The sequence below is a fragment of the Dromiciops gliroides genome, chromosome 5 (assembly GCF_019393635.1).
Source record: "Dromiciops gliroides isolate mDroGli1 chromosome 5, mDroGli1.pri, whole genome shotgun sequence".
Lineage (NCBI taxonomy): Eukaryota > Metazoa > Chordata > Mammalia > Microbiotheria > Microbiotheriidae > Dromiciops > Dromiciops gliroides.
Genome location: NC_057865.1, coordinates 35,368,728 through 35,396,292, shown reverse-complemented (window position 1 = coordinate 35,396,292; position 27,565 = coordinate 35,368,728). Strand labels below are relative to the sequence as shown.

At 36.3% G+C, this 27,565-nt stretch overlaps 1 protein-coding gene across 7 annotated transcripts in view; it reads right to left on the bottom strand.

The window, feature by feature from the left end:
- Positions 1–20,745: 20,745 nt before the first annotated feature.
- Positions 20,746–27,565, bottom strand: part of SATB1 (SATB homeobox 1) — a 118,327-nt gene continuing 111,507 nt past the window's right edge. For 5 of the 7 annotated variants that reach the window (XM_043967296.1, XM_043967298.1, XM_043967297.1 and 2 more), the window contains one exon: positions 20,746–25,886. In XM_043967296.1, coding sequence (XP_043823231.1) covers positions 25,374–25,886 — 513 coding nt within the window. In that variant the 3' untranslated portion in view covers positions 20,746–25,373. The remainder of the gene's footprint in view (positions 25,887–27,565) is intronic. The other 2 variants (XM_043967299.1, XM_043967301.1) reach the window with 1 other exon arrangement.

Genomic DNA, 27,565 nt, shown 5'->3' with positions numbered 1-27,565 from the left:
TACAGTTTCTTTCTCTATATCTTTCTTGTTTCTCTGTTTCTCCATTCACAGAGGTGGTAAAAGAAAAGACAGTTCCTGACCTCAAGGAATTTACTTTCTAATGGGGGAGATATATAAAGAAGAACTGAAAAGCTGGAGTTGTGAGAATGAAGGATAGTTATCCTGGAACCTACCTAAAAATGGAGATCCAGGAAGAACCTACCAAAGATAAAAGGTAGTTGAAGGGGAAGTGGAAAGAAGGCAATTGATTGTGAAGGCCAGGGAATTAAAAAAAAAGAAATCTTTTTGCACACTGCCTAAGTTCTAAACTTAGAACTTATTGGTTATTATAGGCTTATTGTTTGTTATAGGAATTGCATTTTCTCATTTTAGGGCTTTCTGAATTTTTATGTTAACATTGGGGAAATGTTAGTTTAAAGATGAACTTACAAATCATTTTTTTCAGATAAATAAGAATTTACTAAATCATGATTGCTAATGGGTTTGACTTTAGCAACTTATGATAAATTACAGTCTTTCCATTGTACTATATTGGTTCTCTGGTAATTATTTTTATTTCTATTCTATTTCTTGAGAATTCCCCTTGTTCATTTTTATTTTAGTCATTTGTATGCTCTCTCTCTCTCTCTCCCCCCCCCCACCCCCTGTCTCCCTCTTTCTATGTCTGGTTTGAGATTTATTAATGATGGAAGTCTTTTAAAAAGTAGTTTTTAATTTAATCATTAATCTTTTATTTTCAATTTAATCTATTTCTTTGATCCTCACAATTTTTTATCTGTGCTTTTTTTTTGAAGGGGGTTCTGATTTTCTAAGTTTTTTAAATTGTATGGTTAGTTGGCTAATTCTTTCTTTTCTCTTTCATTAATATGTTTTCAGAAATATTTTTTGATTCCTTCTAAAAATATGGGTATATACTGCTACATGTTGTGTCATTATTGTTGTTTGTCTTTTTCCATAATTATAGATGATTTCTTCTTTGACCCTCTCTGTATAGGATATAATTCTGTAATCTTTTTTGTTTTTGTGGGGCTATGGGGGTTAAGTGACTTGCCCAAGGTCACACAGCTAGTAAGTGTCAAGTGTCTGAGGCCAGATTTGAACTCAGGTACTCCTGAATCCAGGGCCAGTGCTTTAACCACTGTGCCACCTAGCTGCCCCAGGTAATCTTTTCATTATATATTGCTTTTTCAATTTATTTATGATTTATTTGGGCCCTAGTGCATGATAAATTCTTCTAAAGATACCATAGCAAGCTAAGAAATATGTAGTTAAAATTATTCTTATTCACAGGATTACATGTCTTTCACAACTAATTTTTCTCTTCAGTTGTCTCCTTAGTCTATGGTTTGTTTAGATTTGTTAGATTTATTTAGCTCTGAAATAGGAATACTAAGATATCTTACAATTATTTTGTTACTTCTTATCTATTCTTAAACTGAATTATCTTTCTTTTATATAGGTAGTCACTATACCATTTGGTATACAATATAATAATGATATTATTTCATTTTCTATAGAAGTTTTAAGCATAATGCTTACTGTTACTGACATTGCAAAATTTAATTGTTGCTTTCCATGGAATTATGATTATACTCCTTTTTTAATAGTCTGATGTATATTTGATTTTGTTCCAGCCCATTATTTTCATTTTATATATGTTTATTTCTTCAATGTATTTCTTGTATGCAGCAAATTATTGGGTTCTATTTTCTTTTCCATTTTGCTATTCTCTTTCATTATATTGGGGTGTTTAATAGATTCACATTTAAGGTTATAACTCTTAGGTCTTTATTTTCTTTAATTTCCCTCTTTTGAATTCATTTTTCCCCATCTCTTTTAAGCAAGTGCTTGCCCCATGCCTTTACCTTTGTTTGTATTAATTTTTCCAGTCTCCTCCCACAAGGTCTCTCTCCTTTCTTTCCTTTTTTACCCTATCCTAAATGTATTGTTTTGTGTTAAAATATTCTATCTATCTATCTATCCATCCATCCATCTATCTATCATCTATCTATCATCTATTTCTCTGTCTTTCTGCCTTGTCCTGTTCTATCTTATCTTATACTATTCTATCCTATCCCATCATATTTTATTAAATTCTAATCTCTTCTTTTTATTCTATCCTCTGCCTGTCCAGATAAAAGTAATGATGTCAGAATCCCCCTTGATCCATCTGACTCTCATCCATCTTCTTACCTAGAATAATATGCATTTGTTCCATTCTTTAAAGAAAATATTGACTCATTTATATTCTTTGTTTACCCCCTAATCTTTGTCTTTTTTCTTGATGCACAGTCCTATTAAATTTATTCATTCTTCAGGAACTTTTCCAACCATCATCATTTAGGTCCTTGATAGTTTAGAGTGAGAAACACTCAACATTGTATTTGGTTTTTTGGGGTTTTTTTGTTTGTTTTGGTGAAGCATTAAGGGTTAAATGACTTGCCCAGGGTCACACAGCTAGTAAGTGTCATGTCTGAGGCCGGAGTTGAACTCAGGTCTTCCTGAATCCAGGGCCAGTGCTTTATCCACTGTACCACCTAGCTGCTCCCCATTGTATTTATTTTTAAAGTGCTTTTAATAATATTTTTTAAATTAAACAATTTTTCAGCTGAATATCTCTCCCCACTGGAACTTAGAAAGGTAAATTAATTGCTCACTTCAATAAGGCAAAATAAGAAGAGAATAAACATTTATTAAGTGCCTATTATGTACTAGCCACTAAGCTTAGCACTTGACAAATACTATCTCATTTGATTCTCACAATAAGTAGAACTAGATCTCAGTATATGTTCCATGTCAGTTTTTGAGACCTTTTTCTTTGATATTGTTAAAATTCTCTGCTGCACATTGCTCTTCACCCCAGAGAAACTTCCTAAATAACAAAAAAATTTTAAAGAAAAAAATAAAGAGGAAAAAAAATCAGGAAAATGCATCAACATATGGGGGGGGGGATGACAATATGTTCATTGTTCCACATATGTAGAGTCTCTTCGTAGGAGTGTGGGAATTGTCTTCTCATATCTTTTCTTTGGGGGTCATACTTATTTTTCTGTAATATTAAAAAAAATCACTTTCTGTTATTTTGTGATTGTGGTTCTTTCCAATGACATTGTTTTTGCCTTTTTTTTTTTTTTTTTTTGGTGAGGCAATTGGGGTTAAGTGACTTGCCCAGGGTCACACAGCTAGTAAGTGTTACGTGTCTGAAGCCAAATTTGAACTCAGGTCCTCCTGACTCCAGGGCCAGTGTTCTATCCACTGCGCCACCTAGCTGCCCCTGTTTTGCTTTTTTTTCCAACTATTTACTTCACTGTATCAGTTCATGTAAATGTTTCTATGCTTCTTTTTATTCATCATCTCCCCATTTCTTATAGCACAGTAATATTCCATTACATCATGTAGCACAGTTTGCTTAGCCATTTTCCACTTTGTTATATTTTTAACCGTAAGAAAAAAATTGGGATACTGTCAGAATTGTGGCGAAATATATTTGGTGTTTATTTTGCACAATTTATTTCCCTGATTGAACATTAGCTCTTTTTTTTGTTTTGTTTTTTTGTTTTTTTGTTTTGTTTTTTTTTTTAGTGAGGCAATTGGGGTTAAGTGACTTGCCCAGGGTCACACAGCTAGTAAGTGTTAAGTGTCTGAGGCCGGATCTGAACTCAGGTCCTCCTGACTTCAGGGCCGGTGCTCTATCCACTGCGCCACCTAGCTGCCCCTGAACATTAGCTCTTAAAAGGAGGAAGTTTCTTTTTTTTCTGTAATTGTATTCCCAACAGCTAGCACAGTCTCTTGTATACAATGGTATTTAATAAATGGAATCTCTATTACTTTGTCTTTTTGTACATTGTGTGTTTGTTCAATGTACATTGTATAGAGGCTATTGTGATGAGTATATTTTTAGCAAATGAAAAATAAATAAACAAAATAAATAAGCATTTATTAAGCACCAATTATGTGCCAAGCATTGTGTTAAGTGCTAGGGATACAAAAAGAGGGAAAAGACAGTGCCTGGCCCCAAGGCTCTGCACTTGCTTGCCTAAAGAATCACTACATTTTCAGTTTTTGTAGGTTTCAAGAAACAAAGAGGTATCCTATAGAGGGATTTCTTTTTCTTGGTATAGATTTCTCAGCTACATCCAGTGTACTGGACAACTTCTAATTGAGTTTTAGTCACAAGAGGAAAGTCTCTCCAGGACAAACCTGCCTACTGAAATCTGCATTAGCCAAATCCTTGAAAACTGACCAATGGGAAACTGTGGATGGGACCAAACCATTCCAATTCCATGGAGTCTGGTGACCACAGCAGAATTTTCCACTGGGCTAAAATGTTTTCCAGTATGCCACTAATCCGAGTTCCAGTTTTATATCAAATTCATCCAGGAATGATTTTCATTTTCTGTGACTTGCCCAATTCAGGATAGAAATGCAACAAGTCTGACTTAGTGTTCTACCAGGAAGTATCCTTTCATTTTTGGAGAAAGGAAAACAAACACTTTCACAGTTAAATCAATCTTATGGAGCAGATGGATATAGCAGTTAGTGCAAAAACAATTTTGCCAGGAATATTAACACTTCTACAGTTTATCAGAAAGGGGAGTAGTCACTTACCAATAATTTTTCAAAACTATTATAAGATGTCTACTGGCAGGCACCACAGTAAATAATTTCTGATTTTGTGTTCCCACATGGCCTTATGAGGTCATTAAAACTGATAATTAAGTTGTCTAAGTACGTGAAATGCCAGAGAGAATTGAGATAATCTTCAAGGTGGTTTTTTCCCTAAAGCACTTGTCTAAATATTCAGATAATTGAAGCAAAATTTTTTTTTTGTCTTTGAATTGTCCAGATGATTGCTTTAATTTCCCATTTTAATTTGCATGCCTACACATACATTGATGTGACAGGGTGCTCATATCAGAATATCCTATATTTAGATGCCATTGCTAAACTAATTCTAATATTGCATACAGAAATTATTCTTTAAAAAATTAAAAACAACAGAAGTCTTCAATTTATAGGTGGATTATGGTCTAAAAGTGTTTCTTTAATTGATTGATGGTAGCACATCTTAAAGTAGAAAGAGCTGTACAATTTGGAACTATGCCCAGAGGGATATGAACTGTGCATACCCTTTGATCCAGCAATACCATTGCTAGGTTTATATCCCAAAGACATCCCCCAAAAGAGAACAAGACCTATTTATAGCAGCTCTTTTTGTGGTGGCTAAGAACTGGAAATCAAAGGAATGCCTATCAATTGGGGAATGGCTAAACAAGTTGTGGTATATGATGGTGATGGAATATTATTGTGCTATAAGAAATGACGAGCAGAATGATTTCAGAAAGGCCTGGAAAGACTTGTATGAACTGATGTATAGTGAAGAGAACAGAACCAAGAGAACACTGTGCACAGAGACAGCAATATTGTTTGATGAAGAACTGTGAAAGACTTAACTATTCTCAACAACACAATGATCCAAGACAATGTTAAAGGACTAATGATGAAACAGACTATCCATCTCCAAAGAAAGAACTGGTATTGATGAAACACATACTGAAGCGAGCTATTTTTAACTTTCATTTTTTTCTTTTATTCAGTTTTTCATCTACAAAATGACTAATATGGTAATGTTTTATATAATCATACATATATAACCTATTGCTTACTACCTTAGCGAGGGGGGTGGTTAAAAAGAAAGAAAGAAAGAAAGTGTTGCACAGGAGAATTAACTTCTCAAGCCCAGATAGAAGAACCTTATCTGGCCCCTAACATAGCTGAAATCGACACCATCTTCGAGTTACCCTATTTCTTTTCCAATCCTTATAGAAAACTTCTATTCTTCTTCCTCTGATTTTCCCTTCTCTAGACTCTTCCTTCCTGGATCCTTCATTCTTTGTTTATGTTCTGAGGCAAATAGACTTTTGAGGCTAACCTGGAAACCTCATCCCAACTCATGACCTTGCATCTTGGGGACAGTTGGGTGCATGATGGCTAGAATGCTGGGCCTGGAGTCAGGAAGACCTGAGTTCAAATTTTACCTCACTTAGTAGCCGTATGATGCTGGGCAAATCACTTAACTTTTCAGTTTGCCTCAGTTTCCTCATCTGTACAACAGAGATAATAAGAGTACCTACCTTTCAGGATTATTGTGAGGATCAAAGAGATAACATTTGTAAAGTGATTAGTAGAGTATCTGTCACATAGTTGGTGCTATGTAAGTGTTAGTTGCTGTATTATTATCTGGGTCAAATAATTCTAGGGTGAAATGGCTGCTCAGGTCACCACTCCAGTGGCTGTTGGGTCTCTGGTATGTTCCAATAAGAAAGCATAGTGGTTCAGGGAGTACTGGTTTAGCTTTAAGGGAAATCTCTCCCCACCCCTGACTTGGCTAGGGCTGACTGGTCACCATGTGCTAGCGGTAAGTTAGAGGATCATTGGATTTTCAAGTTGTAGAGAACCTCAAAAATGATCTGCTCCATGGTTTCTTCATCATTTTTGTGTTGTTTACCTCTGTAGAAGTCTGGAGAGTCTAGTTGCCCTCTGTTCAGTTAGTTGGTCTGTCAACAAACATTTATTAAGTTCCTATTTTGTGCCAATGATATGAAATGCCTACAATAAAATGAATGACTACAAAGGAAATGAATTCTATTAAAATGTAGTTATCTTATTTTTTTTTTAAAAAAAGTTTATGGACCCCAAATTAAGAACTCCTGTTCCGGTGTAATCCTGTCATTTTCCAGATGAGGGTGCCAGTGGAAATCATAGATTGTAGTATGAATGAAAATAGAGTATCCTCAGACTGTGAAAAGGAAGATAATGTTCTGGCTCCTACTCCATATATGTGACAGGGCCATAGAATGTGACTCTCTCTTAAGCATAAAAAACTTCCCAAACACTTTGACTGGGGGATGGCACCAGGACAGTGCTTTAGTTCATTGTATAAGTTGTCAGTTAGAGCAGGGCTTCTTAAACTTTTTCTATTTGTGACCCTTTTGGCCCAAGATATTTTACATGATCCCAGGTATATAGGTATTCATACCTTTTACTGTTGCCAATTTTTATGACCCCCACATTCAGTTATGAGACCCGATATGGGGTTGCAACCCAGAGTTTAAGAAGCTTTGAGTTAGATGACTTTTGGTTTTGCATTTTAAAATGTTTTCTCTTTCATTAGTACACCATTTGCCACAAAAATTTTGAACCATAAAGTTGAATATCTTGGAGTGATGAAAAATTAAATGTGTCTTCATTTGTTTCTTCCTGTAATAAATGAGTCCCCAAAGGGCCATAAAACTGTGCATATCCTTTGATCCAGCAATACCACTACTAGGCCTGTATCCCAAGGAGACCTTAAAAAGGGGGAAAGGACCCACATGTACAAAAATATAGTAGCATTTCTTTTTGTGGTGGCAAAGAATTAGAAATCGAAAGAATGCCCATCAATTGGGGAATGGTTGAATAAGCTGTGGTATATGGATGTAATGGAATTGGTTGGTTGCTTGTTGTTTTGAGTTCTCGAAGAAGACCATAATGACATCACTATGTTAGAGTCAAGGTACAGTGTGTCTTACTATGGCTGATCAGACCAATACAAGCTTGGAATGCTCTACCACAGGTTGGACACAAATAATCCATGTGAACATTTGGATTGGATTCTATAAATTTGTACATGTCGAGTTTATTTTGAGCTACTTCAGTTTGATCATAGGGCATAGCACCTTCTCTGATGAGGGCACAACATGCTAGGTGGTCCTGTGCCAGTGCCTCCCAAGTTATGCAATCAATTCCAAAGTTCTTAAGAAAGACCTTGAGGGTGTCCTTATATCTCTTTTTCTGACTACCATGTGAGCACTTGGTTTCTGTGAATTATCCATAAAATAGTCTTTTAGACAAGCATACATTTGGCATTCAACAGCATAGCTAGCTCATTGAAGTTGCCCTCTCTGCAGTAGAGTTTGAATGTTTGGCAGTTTAGCTTGAAAAAGGACCTCAGTGTCTGTTATCTTATGCTGCCAGGTGATCTTCAGAATCTTCCTAAGACAATTCAAGTAGAAGCCATTCAGTTCCCTGGCATGGAGCTAGTATACTGGCCAGATTTCACAGAAATACAACAATGAGGTCAGAACAATGGCTCTGTAGACCTTCAGTTTGGTAGGCAGTCTGCCTTTTCTCTCTCACACTTTCCTTCAGAGCTTCCCAAATGCTGAGCTAGCTCTGGCAATGTGTGTATCAACCTCATCATCAATGTGTACATCCCTGGAAAGTATACTGATAAGGTAAGTGAACTTATCTACAATATTCAAAATTTCTCCACTTGCTGTAACTGATGGTTCCATGTATGGATGGTGTGGTGCTGACTGATATAGAACCTATGTTTTCTTGGTATTAATTGTTAGGCCAAAATTATCATGAGAAGCAGAGAACTACTCTATATTTAGTTGCATCTCAGCTTCAGAGGCTGCGTCGAGTGCACAATCATCTGCAAACAAACAAACAAACAAAAAACCATGCACAAACACTCCCTTCACTTTAGTCTTGGCTTGTAGCTTTTTCAAAGTTGAAGAATTTACCAGCAGTGTTCATCCTCATTGAAGGTGTTTGACAACATGGCTGAAAATATCATGCTAAAAAGCATGGAAGCAAGCAAACAACCTTGTTTCACACATTGGTGACTGGGAAAGTGTGAGACCATTGTCCATCATTCAAAACCTGGTCAAGCATGCCATTGTAAAATTGATGTACAATACTGATGAACTTTTCTGGGCAACCAAATTTTGGGATAATTGTCCATGAACCCCTTTGGCTTACAGTATCAAAGGCCTTGGTCTTGTCTACAAATGTTATGCACAGACCTCTGTTCTGTTCCTGGCATTTCTCCTGGAGTTATCAGGCAGCAACCAGCATATCAACCATTCCTTGATCCTTTGTAAAGTCACACTGGAGGACTCTGGCAAGAATCTTGCCAGCAAAGACTAAGAGAGAGACCTCCCTTCCCCCCACCAGCAATTGTCACAGGACAATCTAGTTCCTTTACCTTTATAGAGATGGACAGTGGAGGCATCCTTGAACTCCAGGGGGATAATCTCTTGCCATGTAAGCTGAAAGATTTCAGCCAACTTTTGCATGAGTAATGGACCCCCAACCTCGTAAACCTCAACTGGGGTAGAATTAGCACCAGGTGCTTTGCCACAGGAGAGGAGCCTAATGGCATTTAAAACATCTTCTTCATTGGAAATTTGTCTAGAGAGGGGTTGACTTCAACCTGAGGTAACTGGTCAGTGGCTTCAGCATTGCTTGATGATGGTCTGTTGAGAACATTATGGAAGTGATCAACCCATTTCTTCAGGTTCATGTTCTTTTTACTAATCAATGTGGCTCCATCGGTACTGAGTAGTTGAGATGCACCATGTTTTTGGTCCATAAATTATCTTCAGAGCATCATAAAAGTTTTTTTGATTATTACTATCAGCACAAAACTAAATCTCATCTGCCTTGTTACTGAGCCAAGAATCCTGCATCTCTCTAACCTTCACTTGTACTTTACTTTTGATGAAGTTAAATGCTGCCTTCTTAGACACAGATGAAGTATCCTGCTGGTAAACCCTGTGGAATTGTCGTTTTTAATTCGGCAGCTTTTGAATTTCCCCATAATTTTCATCAAACCAGTCTTGATGTTTGAGTGTTCTGATACAGATGAGCAAATGCAGTGCTATATACCAAATCTTTGAAAGCTGCCCACTCCTTTTCTGCTCCACTGTTGTCAACCATATGTTGCCTCAACTTTCCCTCCAAGTTAGCAACAAACTGTTACTTCTCAGAGAAGTGCTCTAATCTGTTGACATTAAGTCTTTTGGTAGTCATTTTGACTTGAGGCCACTGCTTTTGTTGTATGTGGATATTTAACTTGGAGAGGATAAGTCTATGATCAGTCCAGCATTCTGCACCACACATTGCCCTCCTCACTCTCACATCTTGTCTGTCTCTTCTCCTTATGATGACATAGTTTATTAAATGCTAATGTTTGCTGTGAGGGTGCCTCCATGAAGTTTTATTGCATTTAGGTAAATGGAAAACAGTATTGGTGATGAGGTCATGAGATGCACAAGTCTTTAGCAGTAAGTGACCATTGCTATTGCTGTTTCCAAATCCATTTCTCCCAAGGAGACCCTACCATGTCTGGTAATCTGAGCCTACCCTAGCATTGAAGTCACTGAGAATTATAAACTTGTCCTCTTTTGGGACATAGATGATAAGGGTCTCCAGGTCTTCATAAAAACTTTCTTTGACTTCATCAGGGTTTGTCATGGTGGAAGCACAGGCACTGAAGATGGTGACATAGTGTTTTCCTGTAAGTAGTAATCATGTTGTTATGAGCCTGTCATTCACTCCTTTTGGTAGGCATACAAGTTTGTTAACTAGATTTGTTTTGACCACAAAACCTACATCAGATTCATGGTGCTGCCCTTTATAGCAGCCACTGCAGACAAAATGTGTATCCAGCTCTAATTTCAGTAAGCTGGCCTTCATTTGCCAGTCTTGTTTCACTCAGGGCTGCTATCTGCCAAGTTCTCTTGCAACAAGAGTTGTTCATCCTTCAAGTCTACTGGATTTTGTGTTGTCTATAAGTTTGCACACATTCCATGATGTTGATGGTGAGCAGAATCATCTTTGCAGAAATTTTTGTACATTTTTTTTTTGGTGTTTTGACTGTATGGTCACCTGCCTGCCATGGTAATCAGGCAAGGTTTGGGTAAGCACACAATTTTTAGGGCTCCTTTTCTAGCCCCTTCCTCACACCAGGAGGTAAACAGTGTGGTCCTTAAAAGACTTCTCAGACACCTATGGGGCTACCAATTCCCACTACTGCTTCCTGTGAGAAGATGACTCTATGACCTGGGCTGCCTGTGTGCAGGGTTGTGACCACAGCTTCCAGTGTATCTGCACCTGCTCCTTTGTCACTTGCCTATTGCCACAGGACTTTGAGGTAGGTAAAAATGGTAAAATGGTATGGGTAAGTCTTTTTACTTGTGTATAAATTGGATTTAAGTGAGGCAGAATTGCAAAAAGTCATTGGCCTCACTCTCAGCCTGAGTCTTCACAGTCCAGTGACAAGACAGAGTTAACATGACTTGTGATAGCTCTAGATGAAGTGAATGACTTTGGCATCTTTGATGTTTAACCAAGCTGTAAGTGTTTGACAGCGCCTGTTTCAGTTGTGTTCATTGCCATTGGAAAAAAAAATTGTTCTTATCTACTCATTCCACCAGGAGAAGTCTTCACATGCTTGGGGTAGACACTTCCCTAACTTACCAATGGGTTTGAGATTCCTTGGTTACCCTCAACCTGGTTTAGCCTGTCTGCCAAAACAGTTTATCTGTACATGATAGTTTCTTGGTGTCACAGGTGAGAATTAGGTGGATCAGGTAGATACCAAAAGTGGAAAGCAGCCCTGAAAAGGGCTCAGAAGCCCTCATACCAGAGGCACTAATCTTCCCTGAACACATCCTACATTCCAATGTAATGGAATACTATTGTGCTATAAGAAATGATGAGCAGGATGATTTCAGAAAAACCTGAAAAGACTTACATAAACTGATGCTGGGTGCAGTAAGAATAATCAGGAGAACCTTGTACACAATAACAGCAGCATTGTGTAATGATCGACCATGACAGATCTAGCTCTTCTCAGCTAACACAATGATACAAGCTACATACAATGGGCCAAAAAAAAAAAATTATAAAAGACTCATGATGGAAAATGTTCTCCATATCCAGAAAAAGAACTATAGTCTTAATGCAGATCAAAGCATACTATTTTAGCTTTTTGTTTTTTTCTTTCATGTGGTTTTACTCTTTTGTTCTAATTCTTCTCTCACAATATGACTAATGTGGAAATATCTTTAACATGATTGTAGATGTATAACCTATAACAGATTACTTGCTCTCTTGGGGATGGTGTGGGGGGGAGGGCGTGGGAAGGGAGGGAGGGAGAAAAATTTGGAAGTCAAAATTTCATAAAAAATGAATGTTGAAAACTATTTTTACACATAATTGAAAAAAATATTATTAAGTTAAACAAATAAGTGGGTCCTGCTGAGACTTCATCAAAGTTGAAAAATCTGGAAGGACAAAAAGACAGAGACTGAATGAAAGTCATTGTCCTAGCTTAAAGAACTGAATAGAACTTAAGCCAAAAAGAAAATTACAATGCTCCTTCTGAAAGTTAGTAGCAGCCTCCACTTTGGGGCCCTAAGCTATCAAAACCTATGCAGGTGGAGAAAAGAGTCCAGAGTTGGTATTACATTAGAGTTCACAGATCAATGGGAAAGGTGGTCTATCAAACCGTGGTTAAAAAGAAGCAGATGTTCAATTTTTGAATACACATTTCTTGTTTATTGCATGCAAGGCATTGTGGTAGCCCTTGGTAATTAAAAGATGGATAGATGGGTGGCGGCCAGGTGGCGCAGTGGATAAAGCACCGGCCCTGGATTCAGGAGTTCCTGAGTTCAAATCCAGCCTCAGACACTTGACACTTACTAGCTGTGTGACCTTGGGCAAGTCACTTTAACCCCCATTGCCCCCCCCCCAAAAAGATGGATAGATGGCAAACATTGCTCTCAAGGTGCTTATAACTTTTAAAAATAGAGAACAGGTAATGTCTGAATAAGGCCAGGATCAGACATGTCAATTTCCCTGATAGTTACACATTTTCTTTGGAGATTAACTGTAAATACCTTGGTCTTTGAGGAGAATCTTGGCCTAACATTCATCACAGAGTCTCCTCACTCTTGGAGAATATATACACACAACATTTCATAAACACAGTGCTTAGCTGCTCTGCCTGAAATACTGCAAAGAGAGCAAGTGATGTTTGAGCACTTCCTGAAGAGTTTTATAAAGTATATTGAGAGCCTTATTAGTGTTAGATGGGGCTTTCCCTCTCTAAGAAGATCTTGTAGTTCTCTTTAGGTGCTCTGCAGAGTAATCTGCCTGAAGGATGATTCTGACCAATGCTGACAATTGAGTGGTTTGAACCAATTGGTATGTGATGATATCTTCTCATAAGGGATCCTAGGGTAAATGACAAGGCAGTTTTCTTACATACTCTTGTATTTATGTAACATTGGTATTATATTTCATCCTTTATATTCAGTATAAATTGGCTGTACCTCTGAGGTGTGTTGGCTTAGTTGGTACACAATAGGTGCTTAATAAACACTTGGTGACATGTTTTTTATGTTTTTTTTCCTTAAAAGCAAAAAATATGGTCACTTAGACTGAAAAATTCTAGTAATTCTTTTACTTATGGTCCTAGTTATTGTGTTATTTGTAGAAGTCTATGCTATAATTTACATACTTTTCCTTTGGCTATCCCCAGCATGATGATATCCCTTTTAATTTAGTGTGTGTGTGTGTGTGTGTGTGTGTGTGTGTGTGTGTGTGTGTGTGTGTGTGAGATACTTTCCCCTCCGTTTCTTATGCTGGGTTTATAGACTAGAGACTAATCTTTATTCTTTCTGTTCTCACTAGTGTGTGTGTGTGTGTGTGTATACACACACACACACACACACACACACACACACACACACACACATATATATATATATATGGGATGTCTTAAAAGCCTTAAAGGCTTAAAACTACCTTAAGACTTTTGGGACATGCTATATTTATTTGTATGTAAGATGTCAAAGGAAAATGGAAAGTTGTACCTTGGAATACTATCTTGAAAGAGAAAATTCCAACACATTTTTTTTTCTGTACCTGAAGCTTTTGATTCTTTAATCCACTATGGAATGTTGCTTAATTACATATTTTATTTATGCATAACTGAAAATTATGTACTTTAGTTTCAACAATGCTAGGAAAGCACATATTGTTTATAAATAAAGTAAGGCCTCTTTGCCACTATTTTCTACATATGAAATATTTGGAGAATTTTCACTGGTTCTACTTTTTAAAAGTTAATTTAAAAATTGGGGAAACATTTCTTTTTGAGTCAATATTTTCTCAAGAAATCAAGGAACACTTCATCTGAATATAGTGAGATGTTTCTGTCATGATGTCTCTCCAGTAAAACCTTTGGCTATCTAGTGGATATCTTTGGTTTTTGTAAGACCTTTATTCTCAAATTGATCCCCTCCCTTCCACTATACCTTCAGTAATTGTCTTGTTAGAAAAGAAAAAATGAAGAAAAAAAGCATTTAGTGTAAATTAATCAAAATATTCATGATTCTAATAGTATATACAATGTTCTACTCCTATGGTCCTCCACCTCTACAAAGGGAGGGAAGTGCATTTTCTCATCTCTTTCCAAGGGCCAAGGTCTCTGGTCAATATTCTTACACAAAATTCAGTTTCACAGTTTCAGTTGTATGTGTGTATTATTGTTGTTGTTACTGTTGTTGCTCTTCATTCAATTTACTTTAGTGTAGTCATTGTATATAATGTTCTCCTGTTTTTGCTTCTTTCACTCTTCATCAATTCATGTTCATCTTCCTAATGCTTCTCTAACCTCTTCATGTTTACAACTGAATCAACAAATAAGTATTTGTTAAGTGCTCACAATGTGCTAGACACTGCGTTAATTGCTGAGACACAAAGATAATGAAATAGTGCCTGACCTCAAATAGCTTATATTCTGTTGGGGGAGACAAAATGTAGATATGCTGTATAAATGGATGTGAAATATTTATAAGGTAACTGAGGGGTAATGATAGCAGCTGAGGATGAGGTGATGAGGAAATGTTTTCAGGTAGAAGGTTGTTCTTGAGCTGAGTATTGAAGAAAATAAGGGATACTAAAAGGCAAGTGGTAGGGAGAGAATGCATTCTAGGTATGGACAGCAGACAATATAAAAAATGGAGAAAGGACCATTTTTCTGAGACACGGCAAGAAGGTGAGTCTGGGTAGACTATTGTGTATAGTAAGGGACTGTAGTGTATTATAAACCTGAAAAGTTAAGTTGGGATATTATTGTGAAGGGCTTCAAATGTAAAAAAAAAAAATACCCTTCATATTCGATCCTAGCATCAATAGGGTGCCTGTACTTTAGGAAAGCTACTTTAGCAATTGTGGGAAACAGATTGGAATGGGGAAAAACTTGAGGTAGGAATGCCAATTAAGAGACTATTTCAAGAGTTCAGGTGAGATTTTATGACAGCTTGAACTAGGGTTATTGTGAGAGAGGGAGAAGAAAAAGCATGAGAAATATGTTATAGAAATAAAAATTGACAAAATTTAGCAATTGATTGGGTTTAGAGGAGAGGGGTAAGTCAGAAAGGAGTAAGTAATCAAGGACAGTGCCCAGGTTGTAAACTCAGGTGACCTGAACAATATTGGTGCCCTTCAGAGAAATAAGGAAATTCAAAAGCAGGGTGGATTTGGTGGGAAAGAACATAAGATGAAAAGTTATTCTCCAATAGATAAGGGATTGACTGATAACAATTCTTAAAAGAATTGCATATTATTAACAATCATATATAAAAACAAACAAACAAACAAACAAACTTAAGGGGCAGCTAGATGGCGCAGTGGATAGAGCACTGGCCCTGGAGTCAGGAGTACCTGAGTTCAAATCCGGCCTCAGACACTTAACACTTACTAGCTGTGTGACCCTGGGCAAGTCACTTAACCCCAATTGCCTCACTAAAAAAAAAACAAAAAACAATCATATGACATCTTGCTACAAATCGCTAATTATAAGAGAAATGAAAATGCAAACAACACTGCTGCTTCATCTCAAAACCTGAAAATTGACAAAGATAACCAAAAAATTGCTATAGTTAATGTTGGAGGCACTGGATCAATTTTTATTGTCAAATAATATATTACTTTCATGTATCATGGTTTGTTTAGCCATTCTTTAGGTAAAAGGCATCCATTTCTAGTTGAGTTCTTGTAACCTGAAATCGAGACTTGGGTAGCCACTTTAACATCACCATGATCAATTTCTTTTTAAAAATTATTATACCAATTTCCTTTATAACATTTGTTTTATTTTATTCTGAACTTAATAAATGCTATGGAAAATGAGCATTCCCATATACAAAGTCGAATAGAAAAAAAGGATTGTAAAATTATAAATGAAACCATGAATCCTTATTAGATACAACTTGCTTTTCTAACCAGCACCAGATAGTTGGTTTTTTTTTTAGGGGGATTTTTAGTACCGGGTAGTTTTAACCAGAACCAAACCAATAGTATTGTGGGTTTTCTTTTTTTAATACTTTGAGATGGTACTGCAAGGCCTCTTTCCTTCCCATTTCCCCATTATTCTTCCACAAGATTCTTGACCTTTTGTTCCTCTTCTTTTTCATGATCACTATTAACAGGCACTCATTAAGCACTATGATATGCTAGGCATATATAAAGAAAAAGAAATTTTTAGAAAATCCCAACCATTGTCCCTGCCCTCAAAAAATTCCCATTCTAATGGGGCATAAAAAATGTGAAAAGCTACATACCTACAAGATATACACTATATAAAACTCCTCCAGACAAATATTGTTATTTTTCCCAGCTCTATAAAGTAGACATTTGGTAATTTGATTGGTATAGCATTGAATAAGCAAATTAATTTTGATAGCATTGCTATTCTATTAGTTTGGTATGGCCCAACCATGAGCAATTAATCTCTCTCTCAAAATATTTAGGTCATTTTATTTATGCAATATTTTTGTAGATGTATTTACATAGTTCTTGTATATGCCTTGGTAAATGGAGTCCTAAATATTTTATATATTCTGTAGTTATTTTAAATGGAATTTCTTTTTCTGCTGAATTTTGTTGGTAATTCAGAGAAAGACTAATGGTTTATATGGTATTATTTTATATCCTGCTACTTTGATGAAATTATTAATTGTTTTGATTAATTTTAGTTGATCCTCCAAGGTCATACAGAGTATTACATCACTTCCACAAAGTAATATTGTCATTACTTCCTTGCCTAGGCTAATTCGATCAATTTCTTTTTGTTATCTTGTTGCTATTGTCTAGAATTTCTATATTATAACAAATAAAAATGTTGATAATGTATATTCTTGCTCTATTCTGATTTTACTGAAAAGACCTCTAGTTTATTTTCATGATATATATAATACTGTGTTTTTTAAAAATACATGCTATTAACCATATTAAGGAAAGATTAATTCATTCCTATGCTTTTTAATGTTTTCTAAACTGAAATGCACATTGTATTTTGTCAAAAACTTTTCTGTATCTGTTGAAATAATTATATAATTTTATTTTTTATTACTAATATGGTTTACTATCTTTATAGCTTACTTAACTACAATATTTAACTAAACTTGTCTTTCTGATATAAATCTGACCTGATTATAATGTAAAATGTTTTTGATATGTTGCTCTAGTCTTTTTCCTAATGTTTTTATTGATATCATTTGGGTTTTGCATTATCTAAGGTTTCCCCTGTATCCCTCTGCCTTTTCTTCTGAGGGAACCATCTCTTATAAAACAAAAAATCACTTTTAAAAAAAGAAGAAGAAAATCAGCAAAATGGATTAATACACAAAACCCCCTGAAATTAAATACCTGTGGCCCCTTTCCCAGCTGCTAAGGAATGGGGGAGGTGTCATGTCACAACTTCAGGGCCAAACTTATTATTTATAATTTCACATTTACTTTTAATTGTTCTGTGGTTGTTTTTTTTTCCATTTATATTGTTGTGATCATTGTACATTATTGTTTTCCCGGCTCTGCTCACTTCACCATGAGTTCATGTACATATTTTCATAGTTTCTGTATTTATTGTATTCATTATTTGTTACCACATGGTAATACTACATTATGTTCAGGTACCGCAATTTGCTTAGTCATTCCCCAATTGATGGACATCTACTTTGCTTCTGGGTTTTTGGTAGCACAAAACCTGCCACTATAAATATTTTGGTGAGCATGGAGGCTTTCTTTTTTGTCAACAACTTCTTTGAGATATATGCCTAGCAGGGGAATATTGAGATCAGAGTTTGTGGAGGCAGTTGAGTGGCACAGTATATGGAGCATCAGACTTGGAATCAGGAAGTCCAGACTCAGACAGTTACTAGCTTTGGGAAAATCACTTAACCCTCTGTCTTCCTCAGTTTTCTCATCTGTAAAAGGGGTTAATAATGCTTGTTATGATGATAAAATGAGATATTTATAAAGTGCTTTGCAACCCTTAAAGTGCTATGTGGATTCTGGCTATTATTATGAATTCCAAATTGCTTCCCAGAATGATTGTCCTGATTCTCAGTCCCACCAACAATGCACTAAATGGACCTGTCTTTCCACATCTCCTCACAATGACTAATCCTATTGTTATCATCTTTGCCAATTTGCTGGATGTGAGTGAAATCTCAGGGTTATTTTCATGTGCGTTTCTCTAATTATTACTGATCTCTTCTAATAGATAAGAATTTTGTGTTGTTATTTAATTAGACATATTGGCCAATAAAAGCATCAAGCTAGCTGAAATCACCGAACTCCAGTGAGTGGATATCCAGAAGAGAGAGGGACCATTCCAGTGAATCCCTGAGGGGAAGCTGCATGGAGGGGATTGGGAAAGGCCTTGGTTTCAGCCTTGGCCATGGTCTGAATGTCCAGGCATAGGTCTGTTTCCCCACTGTAACTAAAGGAGGAGGATCCTGGAAGCTTCAAGAAGTCAAGTGGACTTCTCTTCTTCCCATTACTGTTCTAACAATATCCCCACATCAGCTGACAGCAGGGTCTGCACTGGAGGCCAAGGACAGACAGGACATAGATTCATAGTTTCACAAAAAGTTCAACAAATTATGCCAGCATTAAAGGGCACTTCTTGAATACCCCCTGAAAGGGAGAAAAGGACATTTAGCAACTGGGAGCTCTGAGTTATTACTTTGTCACATGTGCTTTTAAACTCACTTACCCTTAGACTCCTACTTCCTTTTGGAGAGGGAATCACAGACTTTTAGAAGGATGTTTTAACAGCTCTTATTATATCACATTAGTAAAATTCCCCCCTTCCTAAAAGCTCCTTAATCCTAGTTGACTAAAATGATTTTCAACCAAATAATCTTGGGAGCAGCACATTCATGGGACTCCAAGCCAATAGCATGAGAGAATTGATATCCCTGGGATTCTGAGGAAGGGATATAGCCTTGTTCCACAACCCAGGGCTTGTCTGAGAGAATGGGAGTTGGTATAAAGTTCCTTAGAGCTTCGGGTCAAGGGTATATAGTATCTTCCTTGAGCGAGCCTATGCTTTTCCTTGAGGGAATGGTCTACTTTATCTTTGTCTTGGTATCCCTAAAAAAATTAGCACAGTTCTTGGCACATAGTAGAAGTTTGATAAATGCTGGTTAACTGATTCAACTACCACACTGACAAGATCACAGATCTTTGAAGGATGGAAGTACTTTACTGGATTGAGGGGGGAAATGTTTCATCTATAAAGGAATTTTCACATATATAAAATGTCAATTATACAATCTGATTTGGCTTTTTTCTGCATTTGTGCCTTCTTTACGGTGGTAATATATGCCTTTCCTTACACTGTGAGCTCCTTAATGGCAGGGACGGTGTTGCTTTGCTTTGTATCCCGAGTGCTTAACATAGGGTATGAGACACAGTAAGTGATTACTAAATGTTTGTTGGCTGACTAACTTTCATTATTATTGGCATAATTTTTCACTAACAACATTGGATTCCAAACAAATGCTCTTTCTTTCTTCGAAATTATTTGCCTAGAAAAGGTTAAAGAAAAGGAAATATTGGAAAACTGAGGCTATTGCTTGAAACTCTGAGTTTTGGAAAAAAATTTTGGGGCCAAGACAGAAATGAAGGTTGGATAAAAGATGAAATGTTGTTCCTTGGGTATTATTCCTTGACAGACCACTTGTATTAGGGCATATATCATACTATCTGGTCAAAACTAAATGAGTTGACACATCTGAAGTACATATAAATATGAGCTATCTTTATATGTCTATTTGACAAATATATCAGAGCCCTATGCTACCAGTAAGACTAGAAAGCTGGGATTAATGCTTGTGTAATGTGTAAAATCCAGAGTTTTGACCATTTAAATGTAAAGGCATATTTCTAGTTTGGCTTCCACAGAAAGTGAATTTTTGTGATTACCACAGGAGAATTGATGCCCTTAACATCTGGCCTATAAAAACACATCAGTATCAAGTTCTATGTCTATAGCAGGAAGTATGGAATATAAGTATGAGATGCTAGTCCAGTTCTCAACGTGTTATCCAACTTCACAGGCTCCTGACAAAGAGATAACACATTTGATGTTCTGGGACCCATTCTGTAGATTCTACATGCCAACATTAATGGTGAGCAATGTTGGGATTGATGACCATCACCTGAGAGCTGAAAGGATCCTTAGAAGTCATAGGACCAGAGTATCATAGAACTAGGGCTGGAAGAGACCCAAGGCTGTCCCATTCAAACCCTTCATTTTACTGATGAGATGGAGAGGCTCAGTGAATTGTTGACAGTGACACAGGTAGACTGTAAAAGAACAGAATTTAGGTCCCATGGTTCCAACACTCCTTCCTTTGTGCCAGGTTGCTTCCCAGTTAGTGAAAAGAGACGTCACACTAATAGCAATTCAGGAAGCCATGACTGAACTTGGAGAGTTTCTCATGTCAAAATTAAATATAGAATCATTGTATATGGAACATATGCATAGATTCTGGAGCAAGAAAGAATTGAAAATGTATATCTTAAAAAGGCAATTCTGCACTGTTTTTATTCAACATGTGGAATTAATTATAACACAGGTACAGTATGTTGATATATACCTCTGACCACACTCCATTAATGAGCATATCGTATATATTTTCATTAATAATATGCATGTTAATGCCTTCTCCTTTAGCTACTGCAGAAAATCATGCAAGTACTTAGCTTTTGCACTGAAATGATATAAATTGCTTCAGAAGAGATACTAAGAAAATCATGTGCATCCTTAAGTTGGCAAAATGATTATTTGATTTCTTATTCCTTAGGCTTGACATAAGGAAAACCTTCCTAACCAACAGAGCTATCTACAAGTGAAACGGCCTGCCTTGGGAGACACTGGGTTCAAACAGTGGCTGGATAACTACTTGTGAGGTGTGTCATGGAATGGATTGGAAAGCCCCTTCCAACTCAGATTCTGTAATTGCTTAAGAAAGGTAAGAAGTATCAGGGAGAGAGATCAGAGAAGACCATTGCATTTTTAATGTCTTTTAGTTTCCTGATCTGTAGGAGAAAGATGGTGATAACATCCTAATAGGTAAGAATTTGGCTTGCTTGACTTCTTCTATGGTATATTCATTCAACACATTTTATTGAGGGCCTATGCACATATACATAGGATTCCATTTCCATCATCTAATGGTGCACATCTATAGAAATTGCTTTCTCATAACATTAAGAGGCGGTTAAGTACACTCCACTCAGTAAGAATAGGATTGTACAATACATAAAGACTTGTATGTTAAATGGCTGTTAGCATCTGGGAGTGGGGTAGAACTGGATGGTTGCTGGATACCTACCAGTGTGTATGACTCAACCTTATGGACTAATGCTGTATCCACTGTGCCAACCTTAAGATACTTGAAAATATTTAGTTTTAACTTATGTACTTGGCTAAGCATAGTCATTTATATTTGACAAATATTTTTTCTTAAGATTGGCATTAGAAATCCTAAGGTGTTAATCAATGTACACATTATGCACATTCTTTGAAACTAAGTACCATGTAATTAGGACACTCATAAGTTACCTTGTCTTCTAGGAAGGCATGTCTCAACTCTGCATACTACTGGCCAAGAAAACACTGTCAACAGTATTATTTTTGCATAGTATACAGGTATGTATGACCACAGAGTGTTCTACATATTGGGGGAGAATGCTGAGTGAAGGAGTTCATCACAAATTCAGATTCATAGGACTGAATATCATCTTTGAACTACCCGACTCTGCCAACCTACTTGAGTACAGCATGCTATGTCATGTGTACCTTTAAAAGGTCTCTGAGATACTTTTCACATAATGAAGCTTGTTAAATGGACTTTTAGCACATAAACCTCTTGGCACATAAAGAAATCATTGGATTTAGAGCCGGAAGGGGACTTCAGAGACCAGCTAGTCTAAGGCTCTCATTTTACAAATGAGGAAATTGAGGTCTACAGATGTGAAAGACTTACCCAGTCATTAGTAGTTAATAGCAGGGCTGGGCTTCAAAGCCAGATCCTTGGACTCCAGATAAATGCTCTGCTAGAGCACAGTGCCTTTAAGAGGCCAGTCACGATGCATACAGGATACCGAGGGAGGACTATCCAGATCAATGTACCATCCAAGTATGATCTTTCTCTAAAGCAGCCTCTCTCTTAAGCTCATTGCCTCACCACGGCCCCTCAGATTACTAGCATCATTTCTTCTTGGCAAATTATTTAATATAACCATTTTCCTTTAAAGGAATTAAATGATATTTCTTAAGAATGTAATCAGTTATTGTTGGTGAGTATTTACAATGCAAGTGAACCAATCCATTCTATTTTCCAATCCAAAAGAAAATGAGGAGCCTTTTGGAATGAGAAAGAAAAACCTTACCTGGAGGCTGGGGATTCAGGTCAAAAATTAAGTGTTGTGGTGTGTGTCTTGGTACCTTGCCTTAAATTAAAAAAAACAACAAAACAAACAACCCCCCCCCACACACACACACAACCACCAAAATATTTCAGTTTCCTTCTCTACCACCAGTCCCTTTTCAGAGGAAGTGAGAAAAAGGGAAGTTTTGGGGAAAAAACATATTTATATATCATATTTTTCTAAGTAAAAACATGAGGAATATAGTTACTTGGCTAGTGTTTTTATTCTCACTAATTTCAACTCCTCCATCAAATGATTCCCTTCTTGGTTCATAGTGAATTGAGATGCATTAAAAGTTGAAGTCTTATTAAATCAAAGGAACTGGAAACTTTTTGGGGTAGAGTTTGAAGTTTGTGGGAAACCAACTGCCTCTTGAGCAGCTTAGCTGTGCTTCAATATTAAATAGTAGTTTAAAGGTGAACTGGGAGTTTCCAATGCTCCCAATTCAGTTTCTTAAGTAAAAATTCAATGTTGAAGGAGTCCAGATATCATCTGGGGTAGGGCAAATGGTGGTCTGAAAGGAAATGGGCAATCAGGGATCCCTTCTCAAGAAAACTCATAGCCCCCCTTAGCTGTGTTCAGAAAACCTAAGGAAAACATTAAGAACAGAAGTTAGGCAAAAATAATTGCAAAAAAATCAAAATCTGAATAAAATCTTTTCTAACTATATCCTCACTTCATTCTCTGACAATTAGCATGTTTAATTTTGCTACTCTGTAATCTAAGGTTTAGTCTCCCTAGGATTAGTTAACTCAATATAAAACCAATGTTAGGAGAAAATGAAGTCATAATGTAACATGCCTAGCCTCAAGGCTTCAGGTTTTGTGTTCTCATATTCCTAAGGTAGTAGTAGTTCCTAGACCTAGAAGAACATAGGCAGTTTGATGAACTCAAAAGTTATTTGGAATTACTAACAGCTAATAACTATTCTTCAAAATCTTGCTTACTAAGGAATTTTCTTAAAGGGCCATTTTTTTCTGTTTATTTTATGTGACTATTAATGGCCTTTTAAAGTGTTTATACATTAATAGAAGTAAAAGTGTGAGTGTAATTCACGTAGCATAAAATAAAAGCAGCTGTATCCATTATTAGAGCATTGCTGCTAGGGATTGTAAATATGTTTGTGCCTGATAGCTTTTTGACTCAGACTATCTATCCTGCTATCCCTGTTTAGCAGGCAAAATGTTAGTCAAGACAAAGCAGGTTATGATTTTCATTGTGGAGCTTCAAATGTACGTGTGTGTGTGTGTGTCATACACACGTACACACATGCCATCAACATGTACATTTTACAAAGGCTAATACAAGTCTTGAGAGAGCTTTTCAGACAGGCTCTCTCAAATCCACAAGGTCCTGCTGAGAGAGTACTATCAGCCACCTAGAGAGAGGGCAATCCCTTCAAGCTCCTTTACAGTGAGTACACATAAGCAGACAAACCCTCCCATAGCATACCATACAAACAATTTTAATTGTGTAGTTACAGTCAATAACCACTCCTAGTCAGAACAGTTCTGCATAAAGAAAATTGTGATACACTTGTAAAAACAGCCAGCTGTAACAAAATAACTGGTGTTTTCATAGCAATAAACTCATAAAAAAGAAATACACCTTTGTACAGAAAATTTATACAGATGTAGCTTTAAAATTGATTGTAAACCAAAGGAAGACACATTGCAAACATCAATTATTTTCACATTAATTGCATAAGTTTCTAAGGTGATCTATTAGTTTTATTTACCTAAGCTTATTTGCATGATAGTAAAAATTGCATACAACAATAAGAGTGAAGCTTATAGTATGAATTGCTTGGATAACATCGAGCACTTTTTATAGGCAACTGTGTAAAGCACATTTTCTCTATTTAAAACTTTTAAGACACTTTGTTTTACTGCCCATCAAAATACATTTATAAATAGAAAAGAATCAGTATGAGAACAAGAGAAGCAATATTACACTTAACGGAAACTTCCAAAAAAAAATTAATTACAACATGATGCTGCAGGATCTACAAATAAATAATGAGGACTAAATTGTGTTTCACATTTTCTTTCCATTTTTAAAAATCATGTAACAATGAAAATGAAAAAAAATATTACAGTGACCTTTTATTTCCAAAAAAGAAAACAAATCTGAATTACGGCAGTGCCATATAATACAAGGCATTTGTTGGCGTGTGTTATTTTAAAACTGCATTCCACAGTATATAGTTCTTTTGTAACATACAATAGAGCAAGAGCAACAAACTCTCTTTTTCTTTAAAATAAGTGTGAGTTTCCAAAGATCAAGTGTGGAGTGTTACAGTAATAATAATAATAATAATTAATAATAATAATAATAAAAATGAAACAATAATCACTTAAGTTGTAATGCTTCTTTGAAAGCTCCAGAATCAAAAATCACTGGTATCATGCTTATTGGATACAACAGGGTGTAGCCAGTGAACACAAATTAATATCAAAAAATCCTCAATGCTTTATCTGTAGCTGTAGAGCAGTTTGTAAAACAGAGTAAAACATTTAGCGGTCTGCATTATCCTTTTTTTTTTCATTTCATGTGTCTGTATGCTTGTATATGCGTGTTTGTATATGTGGTGTGTCTGTGCGTGTGTGCGTGTGTGCAAGTTTCTGAAGACTCATTGGCCAAACAATGAACAACAAAGGTATCGGAGAGAATGCGAGATGGAATTTTCATTTAATTAGTTAATACCAGTGGCACTGTTGAATGAAAATAATACTTTTATCTTAGTCTTTCAGATCAGTATTAATGTCCGTGTTCCCTTCCACTGATAATTCTTCTTCTAATTTCACTGAAAAAAGGGAGTTTGCATTTTTATCTTGGACACTTTCTTCCAAATCTTTCAGCAACTCTTCTTCTTTATACTCTGCAACATCCACCTCTAAACCCGAATTGTCCTTCAGTTTCCCATGATGCTTCAGGTAATATCGCTGGTTCTGAAAGAACTTAATAATTGTATACTTGGGAAGGTCAAGCTGGGCAGAGAGAGTCTGGATTGCTTCTTCATCTGGATACAGGCCTACATCTTGTATAAAGCTCTGTAGAATGCCCAGAGCTTCAACAGAAATTTTGGTTCTTGGTCGGGTCTTCTGCCGATTTTCATCCTCTGATTCGGCCGGTGAAGCGACAGTAGGCTGCCTAGGGGGAAGGCGGGGCCCAGGCTGCTGTTGTTGGGACTGGGGTTGCTGTTGCTGTTGCTGTTGCTGCTGCTGCTGCTGTTGCTGCTGCTGTTGCTGCTGCTATAAAGACAAGAAAGAAAATTCAGTTCTATTTTTGATATTCATCTATAAACTTACTAGAATAAAAAAAAAGTCATTCCCACAAATGGATCCTTAAAGGAATAAAGAGTTGGAACAAAAAACACAGGAGCTAAATAGCTAAAACATTAAAAACAAACAAAACCCTCAAAATAATATGACATAAAAAGGAAGGATACTGATATGGCAGATTATCAGGACCAGTGGAACCTTGAAATCCCTGATTTTTGGCCTCTGCTCTGAAAAGTCACCATCTAGCATTTTGGAAAAAGTAAATCATTAACTTAACTCGGAGGATATTAATCAAAGAAGAAACTGACCAACTAAATTATGATGTAATTAACAAAGATACTTAGAATGAGAATTTAGAAACAATGGAATCAAACATATTTTTAAAAGGTGAGCTATAGGACCCAATGGAAAGAAATAGGGATATGTGTGTGCGCGCACGCATGAGCACACTATCCTCAACCAGGGGCTGGAAGATGACACTTTGTTCAAAGATCATGTTTAAAAGATAAGTCAATTCATCAAGATCTGTTTCTGTTCAGAGTTACTATCACTTTTTAGTCCAAAAGAACCAGTGAAAGTCTCTAATTTATGATTTTCTTGTCAAGCGATACCAAAAAAAGTAGCAAGACTCCATCGCAAAGGCCAAGAGGCTATTTCAATGTACATCCTCATCATGACTGAGCAGTAAAATTTCATTCTAGCTGATTCTGGTGTGTAAAGACTTTTTCTCCTAGGCCAAACTCAAATTGGGAGGTTTCAAATTTAGTGTAGGCGTGCTTGTTAATAATTAGTATCTATATGTGCTATAATTTGCTATATATAATTACAAATAATAAATATGACACATTCACATATTATACAGTGTAGATACTTTTTTTTTAACCAGCAAGGCAAATCAAACCTGAGTAAGCAGCAAAATATTAGAATGTTTATACTGTGCATAAGCATTTCCTTTTATCCCCCTAAGAAGCAATTTTATTAAAAACAATTTACATTTCCAAACAAGTACTGTTTTATTACTTAACATATATCTTTCTCTTTTTTATTTTTGCTAAATCAAACAGTAAATTTTTCAGGCTTTCACGATTATTTTTGTGCTTGATATCCTAAGGGACTGCCTTTTTCAATGTGTTTTATCTTTAATACATACTCATGGCTTTTTCCTAGTGGCTAGAAAATTCCACTCTTTTCAGCTTTGTAAATATATATATATATGTGTGTGTACGTGTGTGTGAGTGTGTGTGTGTATTTTTTCCTCCTATAGGTAGCACAGTTGGAGAATTCTGCCAGCCAACTGTTTTCTCTACCAAAGAGGAAACTGAAAAGATCCCTATAGATCAATGAAACAGCAATGAATGATTTAGCATTAAGTTCACCCTTGACAGCAGCAAAAGCAAAGGGTACCCCAATGAACTACAGGGATACAGAGTATGGCATTGCTAACCCAGAATCTATACCTTTCGTGTAGGAAGGGAGGGGAAGAATGTCTTATTCTTCTTAAGCACGGGTTGGATTCTGTGGCATAATCTTTTAAGGTTTCTGCTATAGTGTGTTGGGCCTTTTTTTCCCCAAGTAATAATGAATATCTCTTTGATGGAAGGAGTGGGTCCTTGAAATGCCCCCTTTCTCTCCCTGACATGTTTAACTTG